General features: G+C 42.2%; 1 protein-coding gene across 7 annotated transcripts in view; it reads right to left on the minus strand.

The window, feature by feature from the left end:
• DZIP1 (DAZ interacting zinc finger protein 1) overlaps positions 1–21,041 on the minus strand; it is a 63,808-nt gene that overhangs the window by 17,796 nt on the left and 24,971 nt on the right. For 5 of the 7 annotated variants that reach the window (XM_032277494.1, XM_032277498.1, XM_032277495.1 and 2 more), the window contains exons 11-15: positions 14,431–14,571; positions 13,854–13,902; positions 11,864–11,920; positions 8,167–8,223; positions 1,260–1,319 (exon numbers count right to left, since the gene is read on the minus strand). In XM_032277494.1, the coding sequence (XP_032133385.1) occupies positions 1,260–1,319; positions 8,167–8,223; positions 11,864–11,920; positions 13,854–13,902; positions 14,431–14,571 (364 nt within the window). The remainder of the gene's footprint in view (positions 1–1,259; positions 1,320–8,166; positions 8,224–11,863; positions 11,921–13,853; positions 13,903–14,430; positions 14,572–21,041) is intronic. The other 2 variants (XM_032277496.1, XM_032277497.1) reach the window with 2 other exon arrangements.

Genomic DNA, 21,041 nt, shown 5'->3' on the forward strand with positions numbered 1-21,041 from the left:
TGCTTTATGAATTTAATGTACCTACAGTCACTCTTGTTTCTGAAAGAAGCAGGTTTCTAAACATTGGAACAGCAATTACAAAGAAAGAAGAAGGAAATGAAGCAGCTAAAACCAAACTCTTCAAAATCAGTGACAAACATGAACAAAATCAGTGCCAAACGTTTGGACAGGAAGGTACACAATCCTGAACTAAATAGTCTGTCTAAAATATAGAAAGTCAAGACAAATTACAAAGATACATGGAAACAAAATAAACAAACCCCATACAAATATTAAAAAGTTAGTGACCATTAGCATAGCAAGATCAGATTGAAAGTGTTCATCATATAGGTATTATGAATATGCCTGATTTAGTCCATTCTCAATTTGTAGCCTTATAAAAATAAAAAAATTGGCAAATGTCTAGAGAACAAGAGAAGAGTTATAATAAATATTGAATTTACATATTAGAATATAGATCATTTGACTTATCTTCCTGACAAACATGACAAAACCAGAACCAATATAAGTATTGACAATTTGCTGTATCCTAAAGAAGTGATATGTGGTGAATTCTTATAATTAATAAGAAAAAATTATGATAAACTGATTCAAACATAATTGTTTTCAAAGTCTACAAATCTAGCATTAGAAAATGTTCCTCATAATTAAACCTTTCTTCATAAACTCGAAAAACTAATTGATAGAAAATAATTTTTAGAACTATCAAATAAAATGAGTAAGCAGTAATAATTATCTCCCAACACCTGTAACAGCTCCCAAATTCCAACATGAAGATATTGTTTTGCACGTAAATATTCCACATCCAGGACTTAGACATGCTTTCTCTTGCTCTTAAAAATAATTTGGAAATAAGCACTTCACCAATTCATTTCAGATTAAGGGTATGATCAATCACCACTATGATACAAATATTTTCAGATCCTCTGCTACACAACACACGTGTGTGTCAATATGTCATCTCATCAGAACAATCCGCATTGAAATAAAGACTTAATTTTTTTTCAAGTTCCCTGACAGGAAATTTCTTATTTCATCTGCTTGCATAAGAATACCATGCAGCAGGGGAAAACAGAACAGAATATTAAAAGAATAGAATAACAGAATACTCCATGAGGGTTGAAAGTAAAATTCAAATCTAAACGTCTTTCCTAATTTTGAAGTAGTGGGATAAAAACCACTGGCTCATATTTTCCAGGCCTGGGTTCCAGCATGCACACATAACCCGTACAGGTAAACCTGAGCAAGTCCTTTGTTACCTTTTTCTTCCTCTGAAAGTTCTTCTATTGGTTCCAGTATGTGCGACGAGAATGCCTGTTCTATTAACAAGGAAAAATAAGAATAGTACAAACAGGACAACAGCGAAGTAACATTAGTTTCCTTTCAAATAATTTCAAAAGATATACTTCCATGGTATTTTAGTCATGCCTAAATAGCAAGAATTTGCTGAGGAAAAAATGTTGAGACAGTTAAAGATGGTCACCTTTTATGGCATCTTCTGTTTCCGTGTACTTTCCATTAACTACACTCTACAGAAATTACATTTTTAAATAATTAAAGTTTCTTATTCATCAACCTAGTGCACAATACCCTTTTAAGACACAAGGGCACAACTGCAAAAGCTCTTCATTACTTATAAAGTATTTTGATCAAGTGGCTAAACAAAATTAATGAAAATATTTCAACTACAAAACACTATAAAATTCCCAAGGCCCTGGGATTCCCATTTGTTCCTAGTGCTAACCCCATGGTTTTCAAGTGGTAAGACCAAGAAAATAAAAGGGGAATGACAGGAGAGGGGTCAGCAGCTAGACTGAGAGCCATTCTTAGACACCTGCATGGATGCATTTTAAGACCTAGTTCCAGGGCTGGAGAATGCTCTGGCCCCACAGCTGGGCAAATGAATAAGGGCTCTTCCCAGTCTCACCCCAGAACAGCAACCACACTCAGGGTAGATGAGGTCTTTGGGTGACTTTTCTCAGAGAAATGTTATGTGCCTGCACAAGGAAACCTGCCAGCAGCAGACATTAAAACCAAACCCTATCCTATCAACTGAAGGAAATGTCCATAATCAGGAAGGTCAGGTTTTTGGGTGACGGTTTAATAATGGTGGTCAGGCATTAGACACAGGATACAAGGCAACCAGCAAAGTTGGTGCATGGTTCACTCACCTTCAGCTTGGAGACTGATAAAATGCACTTCCCCCCACCAGCTCTCCACTTGTACCTCCAAGGGGGAGGTCACTGCATTCTACCACCAGACCTGGGAGTGGGTGACGGGCCAGGGTAAAAACGGCCAATAGTTACCAAGTGCTCACCAGGTGGCAGGGCAGGGATACAGAGGCGTATTTCAGTTTTAATGCTTCCTACTTTAAAGGGTCTCTTTTTTTTATTTGTTAAAGGGTATTTCTAGTACTCTATTTCAGATAGATAGATAAATGATAGAGAGATGATAGATAGATAGATAGATAGATAGATAGATAGATAGACAGATTGACTGATTGATTTAGGTACATATAAATAGGTTCTTATAGCTTAGCCAGCAATCTAGTCAACCTATGTAACATTGGCTGTATGGGAGAAATGCATCTTTTTTTTTTTTTTTTTTTAGTCGAGACGGAGTTTGCCGTTGTTACCCAGGCTGGAGTGCAATGGCGCGATCTCGGCTCACCGCAACCTCCGCCTCCTGGGTTCAAGCAATTCTCCTGCCTCAGCCTCCCAAGTAGCTGGGACTACAGGCGTGCGCCACCATGCCCAGCTAATTTTTGTATTTTTAGTAGAGACGGGGTTTCACCATGTTGACCAGGATGGTCTCGATCTCTTGACCTCGTGATCCACCCGCCTCGGCCTCCCAAAGTGCTGGGATTACAAGCGTGAGCCACCGTGCCCGGCCGAGAAATGCATCTTAAACTACTTTCAAGTGAACTTCTGGAATACAGCCTATGACTAAGTAAGACCACCTTAATGCTGAAGTGTGGACATAGCCATGGAAGAAACATTTAAGTCCACCAGGTACCACCGCTGCTGACCACCAAAAATATGCTTTTCAAACTTGTTATATAGCATCAAGATTTTAAAAAATCATACAAATTGGCTGTATTACTAGTTTGAACTGCTAAAAATAGAGATTTAAGGAGGATAACTATTTTCAGATTTTAGGAAGTCACACCGTTTGCATTTTATTGTACTTTGTGATCAAAATAAGGTCACGTGGAAACTTTTAATAAAAATTTCATGAAATAATCTCACACATATTTATGATTTTATTATAGGGATATTCCTATGACTTACTTCTCTAGGGTTCAGGATAAACTGCCAGGCTCTGATGTGTTTCCCTCTATGTATAGAGGAAGAGTTCTGGTAGAAGGGCAGATTCCTGAATGTGGTTCCCATAGCAAGGGCTGGGTAAGTGAGGCTGGCCAAACCCCAGCTCCCCAAACAAGCAGGCTGATGTCCCACATCAGAAGGGAAGGACCCGGCCTCCTTGTGCTTTGTAAGCCACCAGTCTAGTCTTCAAATGTCCCCGATCCTGTCCTGAGCTGAGATCCAAGGTGAGAGAACACTCAGAGATCTGACTCTCCCATGAACTTGTTGGAGGCTTTCAAAAATAAACAAACCTTGTCAGTTTCCTACCACTGTCTCCAGAAGAAAGGATCTTGGGCCTCTACCTAGCCCTGCCCTTTTGCCCCTGGCTGACTTTGTCTGGACCTCATCGTGCCCACCTTTGAAGCTAACACTGGCCAGAGCTTACTCAGTGGCTTGTGTCTTGCTGGACCATCACAATGGCCATGGCTATTCTCTGCACTTGGCAGACAAGGCAACCCAAGCCCATGGCTTAGGGGTGGGCTGTCAATCTGGACTACCTGCTTCCAAAATCTGGGGACTTGGCCATGAAGCTATTATTCCTGCCCACTGGTGCTCACTAAGCTTGTCTTCCTGACTTCTCCAAATGCCACCGCTGTCCACCCATTATCAGAGTTCACTGTGCTCTGACTTTCCTTGGCTCTGGCCCTGGCTCTGGCCCCGATCACCTGCTCACTTCACCAAACTGCTGATCTGTCCACTCATTCTCCAGTCTCATCACCACAACCCAGACTCCTGGGGCGGAAACTCAAATGCAGGATCACCCACACCCACAACTAGTCTCCCCAGCTCAGATTCTCTGGACACGCTCTGGTTAGGCCAAGCCCTTCATAGCCCAGGTCTCCAATTCTACACAACCAGCCTCAAGAACACTCAGCGACTACACAATGCCCCAAGAATGCCCTTGGACAGCTGCAGCCTGGTACTCAACAGGTGCCATGAACAGCCTCAACCAACCTCACTTCCCTCCCATCTCCTCTTCTTCTCTATGCATAGCCGAGTAATTACTCTGCACTGCTAAGTCACATCTAGTGCTTTCCTGCCACCTTTTCCTTCTTACTGTTTGCTTTGCCTAGGATGCCATCCCGACATACTTGCCTCCTACTTGGCTCAAATGGCCAAATATCAGCTATGGAAGTCTTCCCAGAGTCTCCCAAATGGAGAAAATCTCTCCCCTGCTTGGATACCCATTTCGTTTCTCAATGGCTCTCACCTTGCACCATAGGTATAAGCATGTGGTCTCCTTTATAAGCTCTCAGTTCCTTGGGGACAAATTTTCATTTCCAATTCATTTCTGTATCTCCGTCATGCCAGCCTTGGCCTTATGCTCAGGAGTGGCCCACAATTGTCATTACCCAGGGGTTGGTGAAGGAAGGGAGGCAGGAGTGGCGGGACCCCACTGGAGAAACGTATAACTACAGATGGCATGTTAACTCCTATCAAAAACATATTCACTTAAGACTCTCCTGAGCTTTTCCAGGATATCTGTCTAGGAGATCCTGTTGGCACATCCAGACATTTCCCCTTGCGACTGCATGTAAGCATGGTCACCTGACAAGGATAAGCCCCATTCTCCTTTAGAGGGCTGAATCCCATTGAACTAAGACTTCCTTTCAAGAGTCCCCATCCCACTTCTGCAACACTGTTTGGGCCAGTGGTGTCCAGAGAGAGAGGCCATCTTTCTTCCCATCGAGAGACACAGAACTCTGGAACATACTACCTGTCATGTATTGGACAATAAACTATTGATTGTATCAAGTTTCAGTATTTCAAGATGTAGAATACTTGCTTTGAGAGCAAAACATAAAAATAATTATAAAGTCTAATCAAAATGTTTCTAAGCTGGGTGCAGGGGCTCACGCCTGTGGTCCTAGCACTTTGGAAGGCCAAGGCAGGAAGATCATTTGAGCCCAGGTATTTAAAACCAGTCAGGGCAACATAATGAGATGCTGCCTATACAATAAATTAAAAAATTAACCAGGTATGGTGGCAAACCCCTGCAGTCTCAACTACGTGGGAGGATCACTTGAGCCCAGAAGGTTGAGGCTGCAGTGAACTATGATCATACCACCACACTCCAGCCTGGGAAACAGAGAAATGCCTGGTCTCAAAAAAACAACAAAAAAAAACATTTCCAGTTTTTGTGGTCCTCATTGTAGCTATATACAATTAAAGTCAGGTATACATAAGCCCCTCACATTTTATAGAACAAATTAAAGGAGGGCTTTACGTGTAGGTAGAATCTAGCAGGTGCTCATAGACTTTGGGAAAATTGATTATTTTGCATCTTCACTACACTGGTTGCTTTAAAAGTGAGCCACATAATCAGGCCAGGCAAACTAAGCAATTGGTGTATGGGCCAGTTTAACAGCAACAACAAAGAATACCTTATTTTCTGGGCATCCTAATACCACCATTTAGTCACAACTCCATAAGCAAAGAGCAAAGTGGTCTCCAGTGGTGGAAATACTACTAAAAATTTGAGATTTGTCCAGAAAAGATACATACTGGGGGATGGGAATCAAGCATGATCATTTATCTTCCCCAGAGCCTGTGTTTCATCCTATCAAGTGCCTTAGAATCAGAACCTACTGCCTGTGCTGTTCAGCTTGTGCAGCAGAAGTAAAAGCAGGGGATTCATTAGGGTTCCCATTTTACCTAGAGCCTCTCAGGACAGACGCTCTGGCAATGTTGGCTCCTAGCAGCTCACAGTGGAGTCCCTTCCAGGCTGCTTTAGCTGACCCTCTCCTCGGGGCAGTCTTCATCAGATGACAAATCAATGCAGGGGGCAGTGGCCCTACCCTACCTCAGCGGAGGACAAGCCGGAGTGCTCATCCCAGCTCCGCAGCTTTGAAGCAGGACTAGATGAGGCCTCCAGTGCAGGTGGGTCTGGGTTCGAGGTCCCCTTTGCCCAATGCTGCTTTTCTCACAAGTGCTGTCTGAGGGCACCCCCACTTTCCACCCGTAAACTTCCGCATGAGTCTGTTTCCCAGGGGACCTGACCTACGATAGTAAGGAATCGCGAGATTTTTCATGGTAAAGAAACTCATCAAGCTTTGAGATGGAACAAAGGACAGAGAGTGAACGGGCAAATAAACGTTACGCAATCCATGACTAACCTGCCCTGCTTTGCCCTTGCTGACCTGACGGGGTGGGGGACATCAGTGAGCCCTGGCCAAGTCTCTTCCTAGCTCCTGCCCACTGAGATGCTCACAGATCAGCTTTGATCCCCATCCAAGGGCTGTGGGCCCTGTCCCAAGTCTGGCTGGCATTTAAAACTAGCATTTCAATCCCAGCAGATGCCAGGAAGGGGGCATGACTGAATTGTGCAGCTCTGGGCCAGTGAGGGTAGGATCCCCACGAACACATGCTTTAAAAATGATCGATTTTTCAGGACCCTTGAATTAACCCCTAACAGCTTAATGTACCTACTGGGGTATCCTTTAGTTAGCAACAAAAATATATGACAAAGAGACTGGGGACCATGTGTAATGTCATACAGAAAGCTAACAAAAGCAAAGTGGAGGGGCAGGGAAGTCAAAGAAACTAAAATACACTGTTGAACTGCAAAAGAGAAGTGGCCAGCAATGCTTTACAAAAGTCAACCCGAGTAAAAGGAGGCAACAGAGAGATTTTAGACCTGACATAAAATAATATGAATACAGAATGACTGCGAGAGATACTTTTCTTATATGCTCACTATTAAAGCAAATTTATTTATGTCCAATCTGCTTTGATCTATTACTAGCCTAAAGGAAAAAAACTGCATACTCCAAACACTTGTAAATAAGAAGATCAATATATGGAGAATTTAGACATTGCATATTGTGATCACATACTCAAGACAACTGATCTTCCTGAAATGATCTTTGGAAAAAAAATAAGGTGCGATAAACACTTCATGAGTCAGTCATGAGTAAAAAGGATTAAAATTATTACTAAAGTTCATGATATACACACCGCAATATTTCTGAAGACAAGAAGTGCCACTAAACGGACCAGTTAGATGATGGGTTTAAGAGTAACCTTTTTAAAAGACCAAAAATGAAAGAAGAGTGAAATAATCACTGGATTCCAGAGCAACTGTATGTGAGACAGGAAAAAGATGGTCCTTCTCTCGTCTTAATTTGTTTGTAATATCCAACAGACCACAGGAAAACATCATATTAAAGAACGTACTATAAAAACTGTTAGCACTTTCACTGTATAAAAAGTGAATTACGGCTACAAATATTCAGCCCGTCTATTGGATCATGTTAATAACAATTATCTCTTTTGATCTGGTCCAAGAACTGAACCCTGACAATGATTTCACCCAGTGGTTCCTACCTATTTCCTTTGGTTTCCATCACATGTCTTTTCTAGATTTTCCCAACCAGTCATTCAAACTGTTTGTTTAGAAAAGGTGACTTGCTGCCACATTGAAAGTTATAAAAACAACCACATGTGCCCTGTGGCATGTGCTGGTTGGCTGGTCTGGTAGCAGGTCACCCTCATTCTTACCCAACACCTACTACTTTCCACAAAATCATAAATAATCAAGACACTACTCAAAGTTAAAATCTCTACTTGTGAGTGTGGCCACCTTGTATACCTATACGTACCTTTTATACTTTAAGACTTCGGTAGGTATGTCCAGTTTACAACAGTATTATGAAGACTGCAGTTTTAATAACTGTTTTGCAATCACTAAAATGTTTCCTGTTTTACATAATTACCTCCATAGAAGCAGTTTTGGTTAATAAGTTATCTAACTCAGGGTGGCAACTGCACATAAAACACTGAGACTATTACTGAAACTTACCATGCACCACTGGCAGACTTGATTTAGTTTCCAAAGTGTGCAGAGCTGGGGTATTCACTGAAACAGCATAAAAAGGAAGGACTCAGAAGTTCCATAGTTAAAGCATAAGCATCTGAACTTGATGATAGCCAAATACGCCTCAAATTTGTCAAGATACATAGAGACCATAAGGGGCAAATATTTCAAGTGACGAAGATATTACACAACTAACCTAAACTTATATTCATAACGGCTTTATGGAGATATATTCACCTTTTAAAAATACACAATTCAGTGGGGTTTTTTTTAGCATATTCACAGGGCTGTGCAACCACAACCACTGTCTGATTCTAGAACATTTTCATCATCACCTCCTTCAAAATGCCCATGCCCAGTAGCCATCAGACCTCATTTCTGCCCCTTCCCCATCCCCAAGAAACAATCTACTATCTGTCTCTTTGAATTTGCCTATTCTTGACATTTCTATAGTAAATGAAGTCATACAATATGTGGTCCCTTGCATCTGGCTTTGCTCACTTAGCATAATATTATCAAGTTTCATCTATGATGTAGTATGTATATAAATATCAGCATGTATTTTTATGGGCAAACAGCATTCTGTTTTATAAACTGACCACATTTTATTTACCTTTTCATTAGTTGATGGACATTTAGGTTGTTTCCACTGTTTAGCTATTATGAATAAAGCTGCAGCGAACATTCATACACAATAAACCAGTTTTGAAAAGTACTCTAATCACTGGGCTGGAAGACATTATGTGAAGGTATTAATTCAGTCACAGCCTGTAGAGAGGGCTTTAGCCAACTTAAATAAGACTAAATGCTCTTTAATTTAAATTTCTCCAGAAAATTAAATTTCTCCACAGCCTTCTTCCAATATTTGACAATTCTTATCCGAGAGTTCTCTCTGGACTATTTATTGGTCCAGTTTGTTTTCACTAAACAGTATTTGTCTATTAGTTTACTGCTTCTTTATTACATCAAGACAGACTTTTAATTTGAATCTTACCCTAAAAAATACTGGCCACAAACCTCAGCTACTTATTTGTTTTGTTTTGTTTTCTGAGACAGGGTTTCACTCCTGTCACCCAGGCTGGAGTGCAGCGGCATGATCTCGGCTCACTAAAACCTTTGCCTCCCAGGCTCAAGAGACCCTCCTGCCTCAGCCTCCTGAATAACTGGGACTACAGGCATGAGGCACCATACCCAGCTAATTTTTGTATTTTTTTTTTTTTTTTTTTTGAGACGGAGTTTCACTCTTGTTACCCAGGCTGGAGTGCAATGGCGCGATCTCGGCTCACCGCAACCTCCGCCTCCCGGGTTCAGGCAATTCTCCTGCCTCAGCCTCCTGAGTAGCTGGGATTACAGGCACACACCACCATGCCCAGCTAATTTTTTGTATTTTTAATAGAGACGGGGTTTCACCATGTTGACCAGGATGGTCTCGATCTCTTGACCTCGTGATCCACCCGCCTCGGCCTCCCAAAGTGCTGGGATTACAGGCTTGAGCCACCGCGCCCAGCCTAATTTTTGTATTTTTAAAGAGACGAGGTTTCACCATGTTAGCCAGGCTGGTCTCAAACTGCTGACCTTAGTGATCCACCTGCCTCGGCCTCCCAAAGTGCTGGGATTACAGGCATGAGCCACCACGCCCAGCCATCAGCTGCTTCTGTAGGTATACATTTTTTGTCTTCACAATGGCTTCTAGTGAAAGTGTTCGATTCCTATTTGCAAATTGCTCACAAACTCTGGAAATATTGCCTTCATACCCATTTACAACTTATATAATCTAGATCAAGTTTTGGTAAACTGTAGTCCATGAGACATACCCAGTCCACTGCCCATTTTTATTGGAACACAGCCAGGCTCCTTCACTTAAATATTGTCTATGGCTGATTTTACACTACAATAGCAGAGTTCAATAGTTGCAAAACAGATCATCTAGCCTGTGAAGCCTAATGTAAATCACTATCTGGCCTTTTACAGGAAAAAAAAATACAGCATACTAAGTATTCCTGATTTAGATATTATTCCAGCTTACAGAAACAAAAGATCTTATGCTGCTAAAATTGATTATAATTTGGTCTTTTCCCTAAACTACAGAATTCATTCCCCTTATTATAAAAGGGTAGTCAATCAGTAAATGACTGACCAGTGTCTAAATCACCAAGGGTATAAATGGGTGGAATCAACAGGTTTGACCATATCTGCCTTATATTAGACATCACAATTCTTCATTTTACTGGGTATAGATCTGATTTATTTATTGCATATCTCCTAAGCTGACTTTCACTTTGTGATTTAGATTTTCTGATCTGAAACTTTAGAGTATATGTTTTCTTTTAAGTGATGAGAACTTCCCTGCCATCATTAGAACCTTGGCGTTTAGATCCTTTTTGTATGCTGGGAAGAGGAATGGGTTGAGCCAGTGCCTCACTCGGAAGGGACTCCTATCTATGGGGGTATGGGCCTATTTTTATTTATTATTTTTGGAATTTTCTAGAGACAGTGGCATCATATTTTTTCACCACATTCCCCAGTCAGTAAAAGTTCCCCTAGATACATACATATTTATTTAAGTGAATTTTATATGTACTATAATAGAAATATGCACATTTTAAAACAAAAAATGAAAAAATTCAAAGGATGAGATTATTAATATATAAAAATAACATCTAATAATTTTTTCCCATATTCCAATAGATAATTTTGCATACTCCATTTGGAGAAAACCACTCTAAATATAGCCTTGGATTTAAAAATTTTTTTCTTCCTTGTATATTTGAGTTTGGTCAGCTGCTGAATATTCTTTGTTTGACTTATTTAGTATCTGACCTTTCTGTCCTTCTCTGAGATGTGTTTTTTTCTTTCATCTCATAAGATATAGGTTCAGCATCTCTTCCTCCCTCAACCCGACTCTTGGCACTTAAACTCCTCTCAAGAAGCCTCTGAGGAGGACCGAGTGCTTAAAAGCATCAGCATTTTCCAGCCAATAGTGCCAAATTCCAAAACACGCTCAAGAATGTCCTTTAGTCACCACACAGTGCTCTCGCAATTCCTGGGCCCATGTGCGTGGTCCGTGCCCCTGTGCTCAGCCTCAGCCCACGCTCCTCTCGTGGTCAGATCCCTGTGCACATGGCACATCTGTCTGCCCTTACTCCTTCCTGAGTGGAAGCAAAACTATTTCAACTATTTAGCTAGTACTTTTAAACAACCATCCGTCAGTTTCTAAACTGTAAAGATTATGTCGTTTTGGTTTACTGCAGAATCTTGACAGCTCTGGGAGACAGAGCAGATGGCCAGACTAACCACAAGTGGGGACAGACAGGGCACCTGTCAAAGCCTGCAGCAGCAAGAGTGTCAGCAGTGCCTGTGGTGACACCACACGCAGTCACACAGTGTGTCACTTTGAGAAGTCTACAAGTATAAACTGAAGTGATGCCAAGGAATTTTTGTTGTCCCTTTTTAGACAAATTGTGAGATAATAGCTATGGCTAATCAACATCACCACTAAATCACGTGGATAGTTATGGTCTTGGGTTTTAGAACTAGGTCAAAACCAAGAATCAAAATAAATCATTACACGATCTCTAAATACATTGGTTTTCATAGAAAAGTCTCTAAAAATAATAAGTTATGCTTTGGTTTAGCATTTTAAAGACACCTTTAGAGCCCTGCATCTATTATAGGAACTTACTAGGCACAGCTGGAGCAGCTGGCTGAGATTCAAAAGTCTGCCAGGCTAAAGGAGTTCCTGAAATGACAGAAAAATAAATGAACAACAACAACAAAAAAATCACAAGCTATGGATCAAATTTTTGTAGCCCTTATCCTAATTTGTGCCCCCATGAAAAACAATAAATGGAATGTACCAATATATAGCATTTCACCAAGAGAATAAATATGTGTAACATAAATCCTTTTGAGGCTAAATTTTTCCCAGAATTGCTTTCCAGTCAAATAGTTATGATATCTAGTTAATCATGCAGGTATTCCTCCCTACCTGAGCTCTTGTTATTAGAAGAGGAGTTGAGGAGAACCACAGCCCTTTCTTTCCCCAAGTCTTTATCTCAAAACAAGAAGGAGGAAACCCAGCTCATAAACCCCAGTACCACCCCCAGTTGGCATTCCTCAAATAGACAAAGATTCCTCCAGAACCTGAGACGTGCGGGAACCAGGACTGAATGGAATCACTGGGAAGGAAGCCAGACAGAAGTGGGACCCTGAACCTGAGGCTCCCAGTCTCCCTTCTGGTCTGGTCTAGCTCCTTTTTTTGTTTGTTTTGTTTTCTTTTGCAATGTCAATGCTTGCCAGGGACTTTTGTGGGTTTGAGAGAGAGAGAGAGAGAGAGAGAGAGAGAGAGAGAAAGTGAGGGGGGGGTTCTTGAATGATATGGAAACAGGTGGGCTATCATTGCTGCAGTCAGTAGGTTATGCATATTCCCACTAAGCTTAGAACAAGCCTATAACCCCCAAATAGCCAAAGTTGAGAATAACACAACAAGCCTTTATAGCACTTTATAATAATGAAGAGTTTTTTGGTTTTTGTTTTTTATAGATGTGGGTTTCACTCTGTCACCCAGGCTAGAGTGCAGTGGTGCAATCGTAGCTCATTGCAGGCTTGAATTTCTGGGCTTAAGTGATTCTTCCACTCCAGCCTCCTAAGTAGCTGTGACTACAGGTGCCTGCCACCATGCACAGCTCATTTTTTATTTTTTATTTTTAGAGATGGGGGACTCGCTGTGTTGCCCAGGCTAGTTTCGAGCTCCTGACCTCAAGTGATCTTCCTGCCTTGGCCTCCCAAAGTGTGAGGATTACAAATGTGAGCCACTGTGCCTGGCCTACTAAGAGCTTAATATCAATAACAATGGCTAACTTAATGAGGGCTTAACATGTATATTGTCCCATTGAATCCTCCTAACGAGACTATGATGTAGTTACTATTTGCTATGACTTGAATGTCCCCTCAAAAATGCAAGTTGAAATTTAACTGCCATTGTAACAATGTTACGTGGCAACAGCAGTAGGAGTGGGTTAGTTATTGAGAGAGGGCTCCTGATTTAAAAAGAGGAGTTTGGCCCAATCTCTTCTCTCTGTCTCAGGCATTAGCTGGCCAGGTGATGCCTTGCACTGTGGGTTGACCCTCACCAAATGTCAGCACTATGCTCTTGGATTTCCCAGCCTCCAGAAACGTTGTTTTTTGTTTTTTTATAAATACCAGTCAGTGCTATGCTATTATAGCAGAGAAAACAGACAGAGACACTGTTCATATTCCTACTATAAAGCTGAGGAAACTGAAGCAGAGATTCACAAAGCTACGAAGTGCCAGAGATGGGAGTGGAACCCAGTCTGTCAACAGACCCTGTGCCTTTGTATGCCATAACTCTGTTCTACAATGTATAAGTTAAGAGGTAAATGGTTCCCAAGCAGGTATTATGTGCCTAATAGTACTCTGATTTAAAAAATGAAACAACTACATGATAGTTTAGATTTTTAAAATTCTTCACCTTTCTGGGTTGTGGTAACAAATCTCTCAAATTAAAATAATAGAGGACAGATCTACCAAATTAATACAGCAAGAAGAATGCCATCTTAGCACATATAAACAAGTGGGGCCCCCATCCTCTGAAGCCCAGCGCAATTGGGGAGGCCCCCCTCACTGGCAGCACAGGGATTCCATCCACTTACCTTTGGGGTCACTGACACTGTTTAATGGACTACAGGTACACTCTTTAATCTGCAAAAAATACAGTCTTCTAGTGATACATTTGAAATTAGATAGGGACACACAGGGTCATGGACAGATAATGTTGTTAGTAAATTAATCTTTTCACTAAATCCTCCAGAGACCTAAGGCTATGGACTTTAAAAGCATAGTGGCAAAAGTTATTACCCAAACCTCACCATTACACAGTATGTTCACGTAAAAAACCTGTCCATGTACATCTTGGATCTAACAACAATAACAAAAAAAGATTTTTAAGTTGCATTTGGATTTGGCTGCTTCTTAATGTAATTACTGAAAGAAATTCTTATCTACCTTCAAACCAAATTAATTTTGAACTTTATAAATCTTCAACATATTGCTTCTCAATACCTTTAAAAATGTATTTTATTGCACTAAGTTTTACAAGCAATCACAAGGGGAAAAATACTCCATATTCCTCACCTTATACTACTTAGAAATGCTTTATAGCAAAAACACATGTCCTTATTTACACTGTGTTGCTTAAAGAAGCCAGTGCCACACTGCCGCCAGACGTACCTGCTGTCTCTGAGTTAGAATCAGTTCGTTCTGCTCCTGGATTCTCTGCCCTAGCTCTTCTATCCTTTTCTTGTAGAAAACATTGCTTGCATTTAGATCATCTATCTTTGAGGTTCGAAGTTTCTCTATATGTGACATAAGCTGAAAAAAACGTTAAGAAAGGCATTCATCTGTAAGCTGCATGTGCAATATCTTCATTCTGCAGATTTCAAGTATGTGCCCTGCCTGTTTTGCTGGTCTGATGCTATCCATACACATCAAGTCGTTGAATAAATCTTTGATCATAGCATATCCTGGCCCTGGTTGCTCTAGGTGCTTCATCTGTATTCCCAAGGGAGCTCATGACCCCAAACAGACAACACTGATTATGGGAGCAGCTGATCCAACTAAGCACATAGCATGAAATAACACATGAGGAGCAATGATAAAGGATTCAGGCTTCTCCTGCAGAGTGGCTCTGATCCTCCATACTAAATTTCTGCTGCAGTCCTGTCCTTCACATACCCACATGGGCCATCCTAGGCCAGAGAGCACATATTAATTTACTTTTTTTTTTTTTTTTTTTGAGACAGAGTCTCGCTTTGTCACCCAGGCTGGAGTGCAGTGGAATGATCTCAGCTCACTGCCATCTCTGCCTCCCAGGTTCAAGCAGTTCTCCTGTCTCAGCCTCCTGAGTAGCTGGGATTACAGGCACCCACCACCACACCTGGCTAATTTTTGTATTTTTAGTAGAGACCGGGTTTCACCATGTTGGCCAGGCTGGCCTCAAACTCCTGACATCAGGTGATCCGCACTAATCAAACTCCCAAAGTGCTGGGATTACAGGCGTAAGCCACTGTGCCTGGCCAAATCTTAATTATTTTATATTCCCAGAAACTAGCACAATCCCTGCCCCTCAGCAGGTTCTCAATAAATGTTTACTGAGAAAAAGAAGGGGCATGGTGGGGATTAGAGGGGAAGAGGGAGGAAGGAGAAGAGGAAAAGAAGCAGGGAGGGAAAGAAAGGGAGAGATGCAGAGGACAGAGGTACAGGGACACACAGATTATATTCATCTTTAGAGATAATATCAGGGAAGATCATAGACTGGACAAAAAGAATTCAGCAAGAATTTGTTTTCAATAATTGAAGGAAAGGTGCTTAAAGCAATTTTAGTAGTTATTTAAACAGAGAGGGTTAAAAAAAAAGGAGGGGGGGCTTTGAGGCCAGGCACAGTGGCTCATGCCTGTAATCCCAGCACTTTGGGATGCCGAGGCAGGCAGATCACTTGAGGTCAGGAGTTCAAGACCATGCTGGCCAACATGGCAAAACCCCATCTCTACTAAAAATACAAAAATTAGCCAGGCGTGGTGATGGACGCCCGTAATCCTAGTTACAGCTAGTGCTCGACTTACGACCATGTTCGGGACCGTGGACCAGTCATAACACGATGTGGTCATAAGTTGAGTAGGCTATATGTAAAGTTGAAATGGTGCACACGGAGATGGTAGTGCTGCCAGAAGCTGGGCCGCACTGTCGTACGCCCAGCTGGGCAACGTTTGTGCTGCCAGACACGGAGCAGTCGTGGCTAGCGATTGTGGTCGTAAAGTCGAATGGTCGTAAGTTGCGTGGGTCGTAAGTCGATCAATACCTGTACTTGGGAGGCTGAGGCAGGAGAATTTTTGAACCCAGGAGGTAGAGGCTGCAGTGAACCAAGATCATATCATTGCACTCCAGCTTGGGTGACAGAGTGGGACTTGGTCTCAAAAAAAAAAAAAATGCTTCATAACTGGGATGAAGGACCCTCCAAGTCTAAGGCCTGGAAGTGGTGACAGGGTATGCAGATCAGATCAAATAAATGAGTAGGAAGTATCTGTGCCTGAGATGAGCATATCAGGACACCTAAGCCTGCATTTCCTCATTTCCTTGCTTTTAGAAAATTAACACTCACTATGTACTAGATGCAGTTCATTTTGTTGAATCCACACCACATTGTTATGGATACATGTTTTGGCCCCATTGTACAGACAGGAAAACTCAAGTCTAGAAAGGTAAAGTCACTGGCCCTAACTGAGACAGCTGAAAAGGGGCAGAGCCCAGACCTAAACTTTCACATGCAAGTTTCAAAGTTGGTGCCCTTTTGAGAGCCAAGGAGGGAGAATCGCTGGAGCCCAGGATTTGGAGGTCAGCCTGGGCAACATAGTAAGACCCTGTCTCTACAAAAAGTTTTAAAAATTAAGGCCGGGCGCGGTGGCTCAAGCCTGTAATCCCAGCACTTTGGGAGGCCGAGGCGGGTGGATCACGAGGTCATGAGATCGAGACCATCCTGGTCAACATGGTGAAACCCCGTCTCTACTAAAAAATACAAAAAATTAGCTGAGCATGGTGGCGCGTGCCTGTAGTCCCAGCTGCTCAGGAGGCTGAGGCAGGAGAATTGCCTGAACCCAGGAGGCGGAGGTTGCGGTGAGCCGAGATCGCGCCATTGCACTCCAGCCTGGGTAACAAGAGCGAAATTCCGTCTCAAAAAAAAAAAAAAAAAAAAAAAAAAAAAAAAAAAATTAGCTAGGTGTGGTGGGGTGAGCCTGTAGTCCCAATTCCTCAGGAGGCTGAGGTGGGAGGGTTGCTTGAGTCCAGGAGGCTGGGGCTGCAGTGAGCTATGCTCATGCCACTGCACTCTGACCTGGGCAACAGAGTAAAACCCTATCTTAAAAAAAAAAAAAGAAAGGGGGCAGTGTTTTAGCTTCCTGCACGGTCTTGCCTCTGAAATGCTCTGTGCTCCTGAGGCTGAACAAACACTGGGTTGAACCAATCTAGAAAGATTTTCCGAGTGAAACCTACAAAGAATCCTATCCTAGTGGATACTAAGAACCTCCCCCAAGGAGGGCATTGTCAAGAGCTTTCCATACATCTTTACAGGTCCCTGGAAAAGTGGCCTCCAAAGCAGTCTCGGAAACATTGAGCTAAAAAATAGAAGGAAACACCAGTAAAATTGTCCAGGCTGCCAGATGGAAGTTTAGGATCTTGGCCCTGATCAACTACATGGGGAGCCCTTCCAGGCCCCAGGAAGAAAGGAAGTGTGGGAAAATCTGAGAAATGACATCATTTTTAATATAGGGGTTAAGAATGAATCAGAAAGGCACAGAAAAGCATTCACTGAAAGAGGAATGGAGAGGGTCTAGGCAAGATGTAGCCAGAAATTATTTTGAAGTTTGCAGTTCATGAGCCCATTTCTTGTGATCCCATTTCAAGCTCTATGCATTTTTTCCTACCGGTCCACATCACCCCATCCTCCCTTCCTTCATTATGTGACCATTTGACAATCTCCCAAGCTCTCCAGAGTCTTCTGTTGGGTAAAAAGGGCAAGCCATCGCTTATCTGTGACTGCCTCTGAACTCTTACCGATGTTATTTAAAACAAAAAAATGTGCCAAGAATCTAGGTAAATCAATAGAAAGTTGGCAAATGCAACTTCCCCTAAACAGAGAAATACAATATGTGCATTGTGGGAACAGCAGGCACCAATCATGTGGAATAATTAATAGTTAGGTCTCAGGCAGAGATTACTAAACCTGATTGAATTCACCCCTCTGTTAGGGTTTAAGAGAAAAGAAGGGAGAGGTAAGCAGCTTCTAAACAAGCCAAACCAACAGATGAGGAAGGAGTGCAGCCTAGTGGAGGCACAAATCCCCCCACAGACACAGTACGTGAGGCGTGCACCTCACTCAGAACCAGGAAAGGCCTCACCTTCTTCCTCCGTGACAACAGTCAGTCTTTCTCTCTATCATAACTTGACAAATTGTAAAAACTGCAACTTGCATTCTATTCTAGCCAAAAGGTCATTGAAATTCCCACACCTGCCTGAAACACACTTTAAAGCAGCTAGGATTTTAAAATCCCCCCACTATGAATAAAGAAACCTGAATTCTGTCCCTAAATACCAACATTAGAAAGATGACTTGAAGAATAAGAGTAGGGATTTTAATGATCTAAGAGCAGTGGTTCAAATCATAGATCCCAAGCAGAATAGCCTGCATGGCTTTTAGTTTGTTTTTTTTTCCAAAATCCACAGTCCCAGACTTGCCTACTAAATCATGATCTCAGGGAGTGGAGCTGGCCACATGTACTTTGGAAAAGAGTTTCAGGTAATTCTGAAGTGTATCCCTTTACTTCGTCAGAGCATCCAAAGAAAAGATCCTGCATCCTTACAGAAAAGCAAGCACTCAAAGCTGTCACTGCCTGTTTTTCTTCCTGGCTGGGAGCTTGACAGGTGAGTGCCTGGAGCTAGACAGGCAAGCCAGTGCGGTATGGCCTGGAGTACACAGGGCCTGCGTTCGAATATCAGTGACCTTGGGCAGGACAGCATCTGTCTAAGCCTCTGTTTCCTCACCTGTAAAATGGGTGACAGCACCTACCTCATAGAACTCTTAGAAGGATTAAGTATATGGCAACTACAAAAATCCACTTATTTCTAAATGTTCTGTGAAACCAGTGGTGTGCTGATTAATCAGCTTTCAAGAAAAACAAAAACACACCCTGATGAGGAGAAATGTGCACAGCTGAGAGCCAGTATGAGTCAGCTCTAGGACACCAGGACATGAACCATAGAACAGGCCACTTTTGCTTCCGTGTAACCCAGAGGGACAAAGGAGCGCACTCCTTGCACAATGGAGCCACCTGTGGTGCAGAGAAACTACTGTCCACTGCTCCTGGGATCCTACATCTTAGCTGCCATAGATAAAATACGCTGGGAGGTGAACGCCATCATCCTAACTAGTGTTCTCCCTACAGCAGATGGTGCTTAGACCTCCAGACAATTCTGGCAACCCTGCTCTTCTGAAACCTACAATCAGCCTTTCTCCATCTATGAAAACAAGGCTGAATGATGCCCTTGTGAGACATCCAGCTACCTTCCACATTCATTCTGCAAGTTTGTAGTAAGTGCCAACCACATTTCAGGCACATGAGTGGATGCTGGGAAGACAATGGAGAGCTAAATAGATGGAGCCCTTCACTGAGAGGGCTGATGGTGTGATTGGAGAGACAGACTATAAACAAGTAAACAAATAAGCAAGTAAACTATTTAAAATAGTGCTCAAGCTCTGGTCGAGATGTGATGGGAATAATAAAGAAAAGGGACTACCTACTTGGATGGAGCGACATCAGGTGACCAGGGCCCAGAGGTCAGAGGTGGTGGGGTAAGCAGGGTTCTCAGGGGGCCCTCAAGGTTTCACCCCTGGTGTACATGCCCTGTGTGATGCTGTCCCCTGGTCTGAAGAGAACATATGCTGTGCTTCTGAATCACAGAATATGGCAAAGGTGAAGGGACTTTGGAGATGCAATTGCAGTCTCAAATCTTAGGACTTTGAGCTTATGGAAAGGAAGATTATCCTGTGTGGGTCTGCCTTATTCAGGTGAACCCCTTAAAAGAAATTCCAGGCCGGGTACAGTGGCTCATGCCTGCAATCACAGTATTTTGGGAGGCCAAGGCAGGCGGATCACCTGAGGTCAGGAGTTTGAGATCAGCCAGGACAACATGGTGAAACCCCATCTCTACTAAAAATACAAAAATTAGCTGGGCATGGTGGCAGATGCCTGTAATTCCAGCTACTCAGGAGGCTAAGGCAGGAGAATTATTTGAACCCAGGAAGCGGAGGTTGCAGTGAGCTGAGATGGCATCACTGCACTCCAGCCTGGGTGACAGAGTGAGACTCTGTCTCACCAAAAAAAGAAGAAGAAGAAGAAGAAGGAGGAGGAGGAGGAGGAGGAAGAAAGAACAAGAAGGAGGAGGAAGAGGAGGAGGAGAAGGAGGAGGAGGAAGAAGAAGAAGAGAAGAGGAGAAGAGAAGAAGAAGGAGGAGGAGGAGGAAGAAGAAGAAGAGAAGAAAAAGAAGAAAAGAGAAGAAGAAAAATAAGAAAGAAGAAGAGGAAGAAAGAAGAGGAAGAAGAAGAAGAAAGAAGAGGAAGAGGAAGAAGAGGAAGAAGAAGAAGAGGAAGAAGAAAGAGAAGAAGAAGAAGAGGAAGAAAGAAGAGGAAGAAGAAGAAAGAAGAGGAAAATAAGAGGAAGAAGAAGAAGAGGAAGAAGAAAGAAGAAGAAGAAGAAAAAAGGAAGAAAGAACAAGAGGAAGAAGAAGAAGAAAGAAGAGGAAGAGGAAGAAGAAAGAGAAGAAGAAGAAGAAAGAAGAAGAGGAAGAAGAGGAAGAGGAAGAAGAAGGAGAGAAAGAAGAAAGAAGAAGAAGAAGAAAAAAGAAAAAGGAAGAAAGAAGAGGAAGAGGAAGGAGAAGAAGAGGAAGAAAGAAGAAGAAGAAGGAGAAGGAGGAGGAGGAGAGGAGAAAAGGAGAAGAAGAAAGAAAGAAAAAGAAAGAAAGAAAGAAAGAAAGAAAGAAAGAAAGAAAGAAAGAAAGAAAGAAAGAAAGAAAGAAAGAGAAAAGAAAAGAAAAGAGAAAAGAACAGAAAAGAAAAGAAAAGGAAGGAAGGAAAGAAGAGAAAGAAAGAAGGAGGAGGAGGAGAAGAAGAAGGAAAAAGAAGAAGGAGGAGATGGAGAAGAAGAAGGAGGAGGAGGAGGAGGAAGAAGAGGAAGAAGAAGAAGGAGGAGGAGGAGGAGAAGGAAGAAGAAGAAGAAGAAGAAGAAGAAGAAGAA

The sequence above is a fragment of the Sapajus apella genome, unplaced genomic scaffold (assembly GCF_009761245.1).
Source record: "Sapajus apella isolate SASKATOON/1434 unplaced genomic scaffold, GSC_monkey_1.0 scaffold9, whole genome shotgun sequence".
Classification (NCBI taxonomy): domain Eukaryota; kingdom Metazoa; phylum Chordata; class Mammalia; order Primates; family Cebidae; genus Sapajus; species Sapajus apella.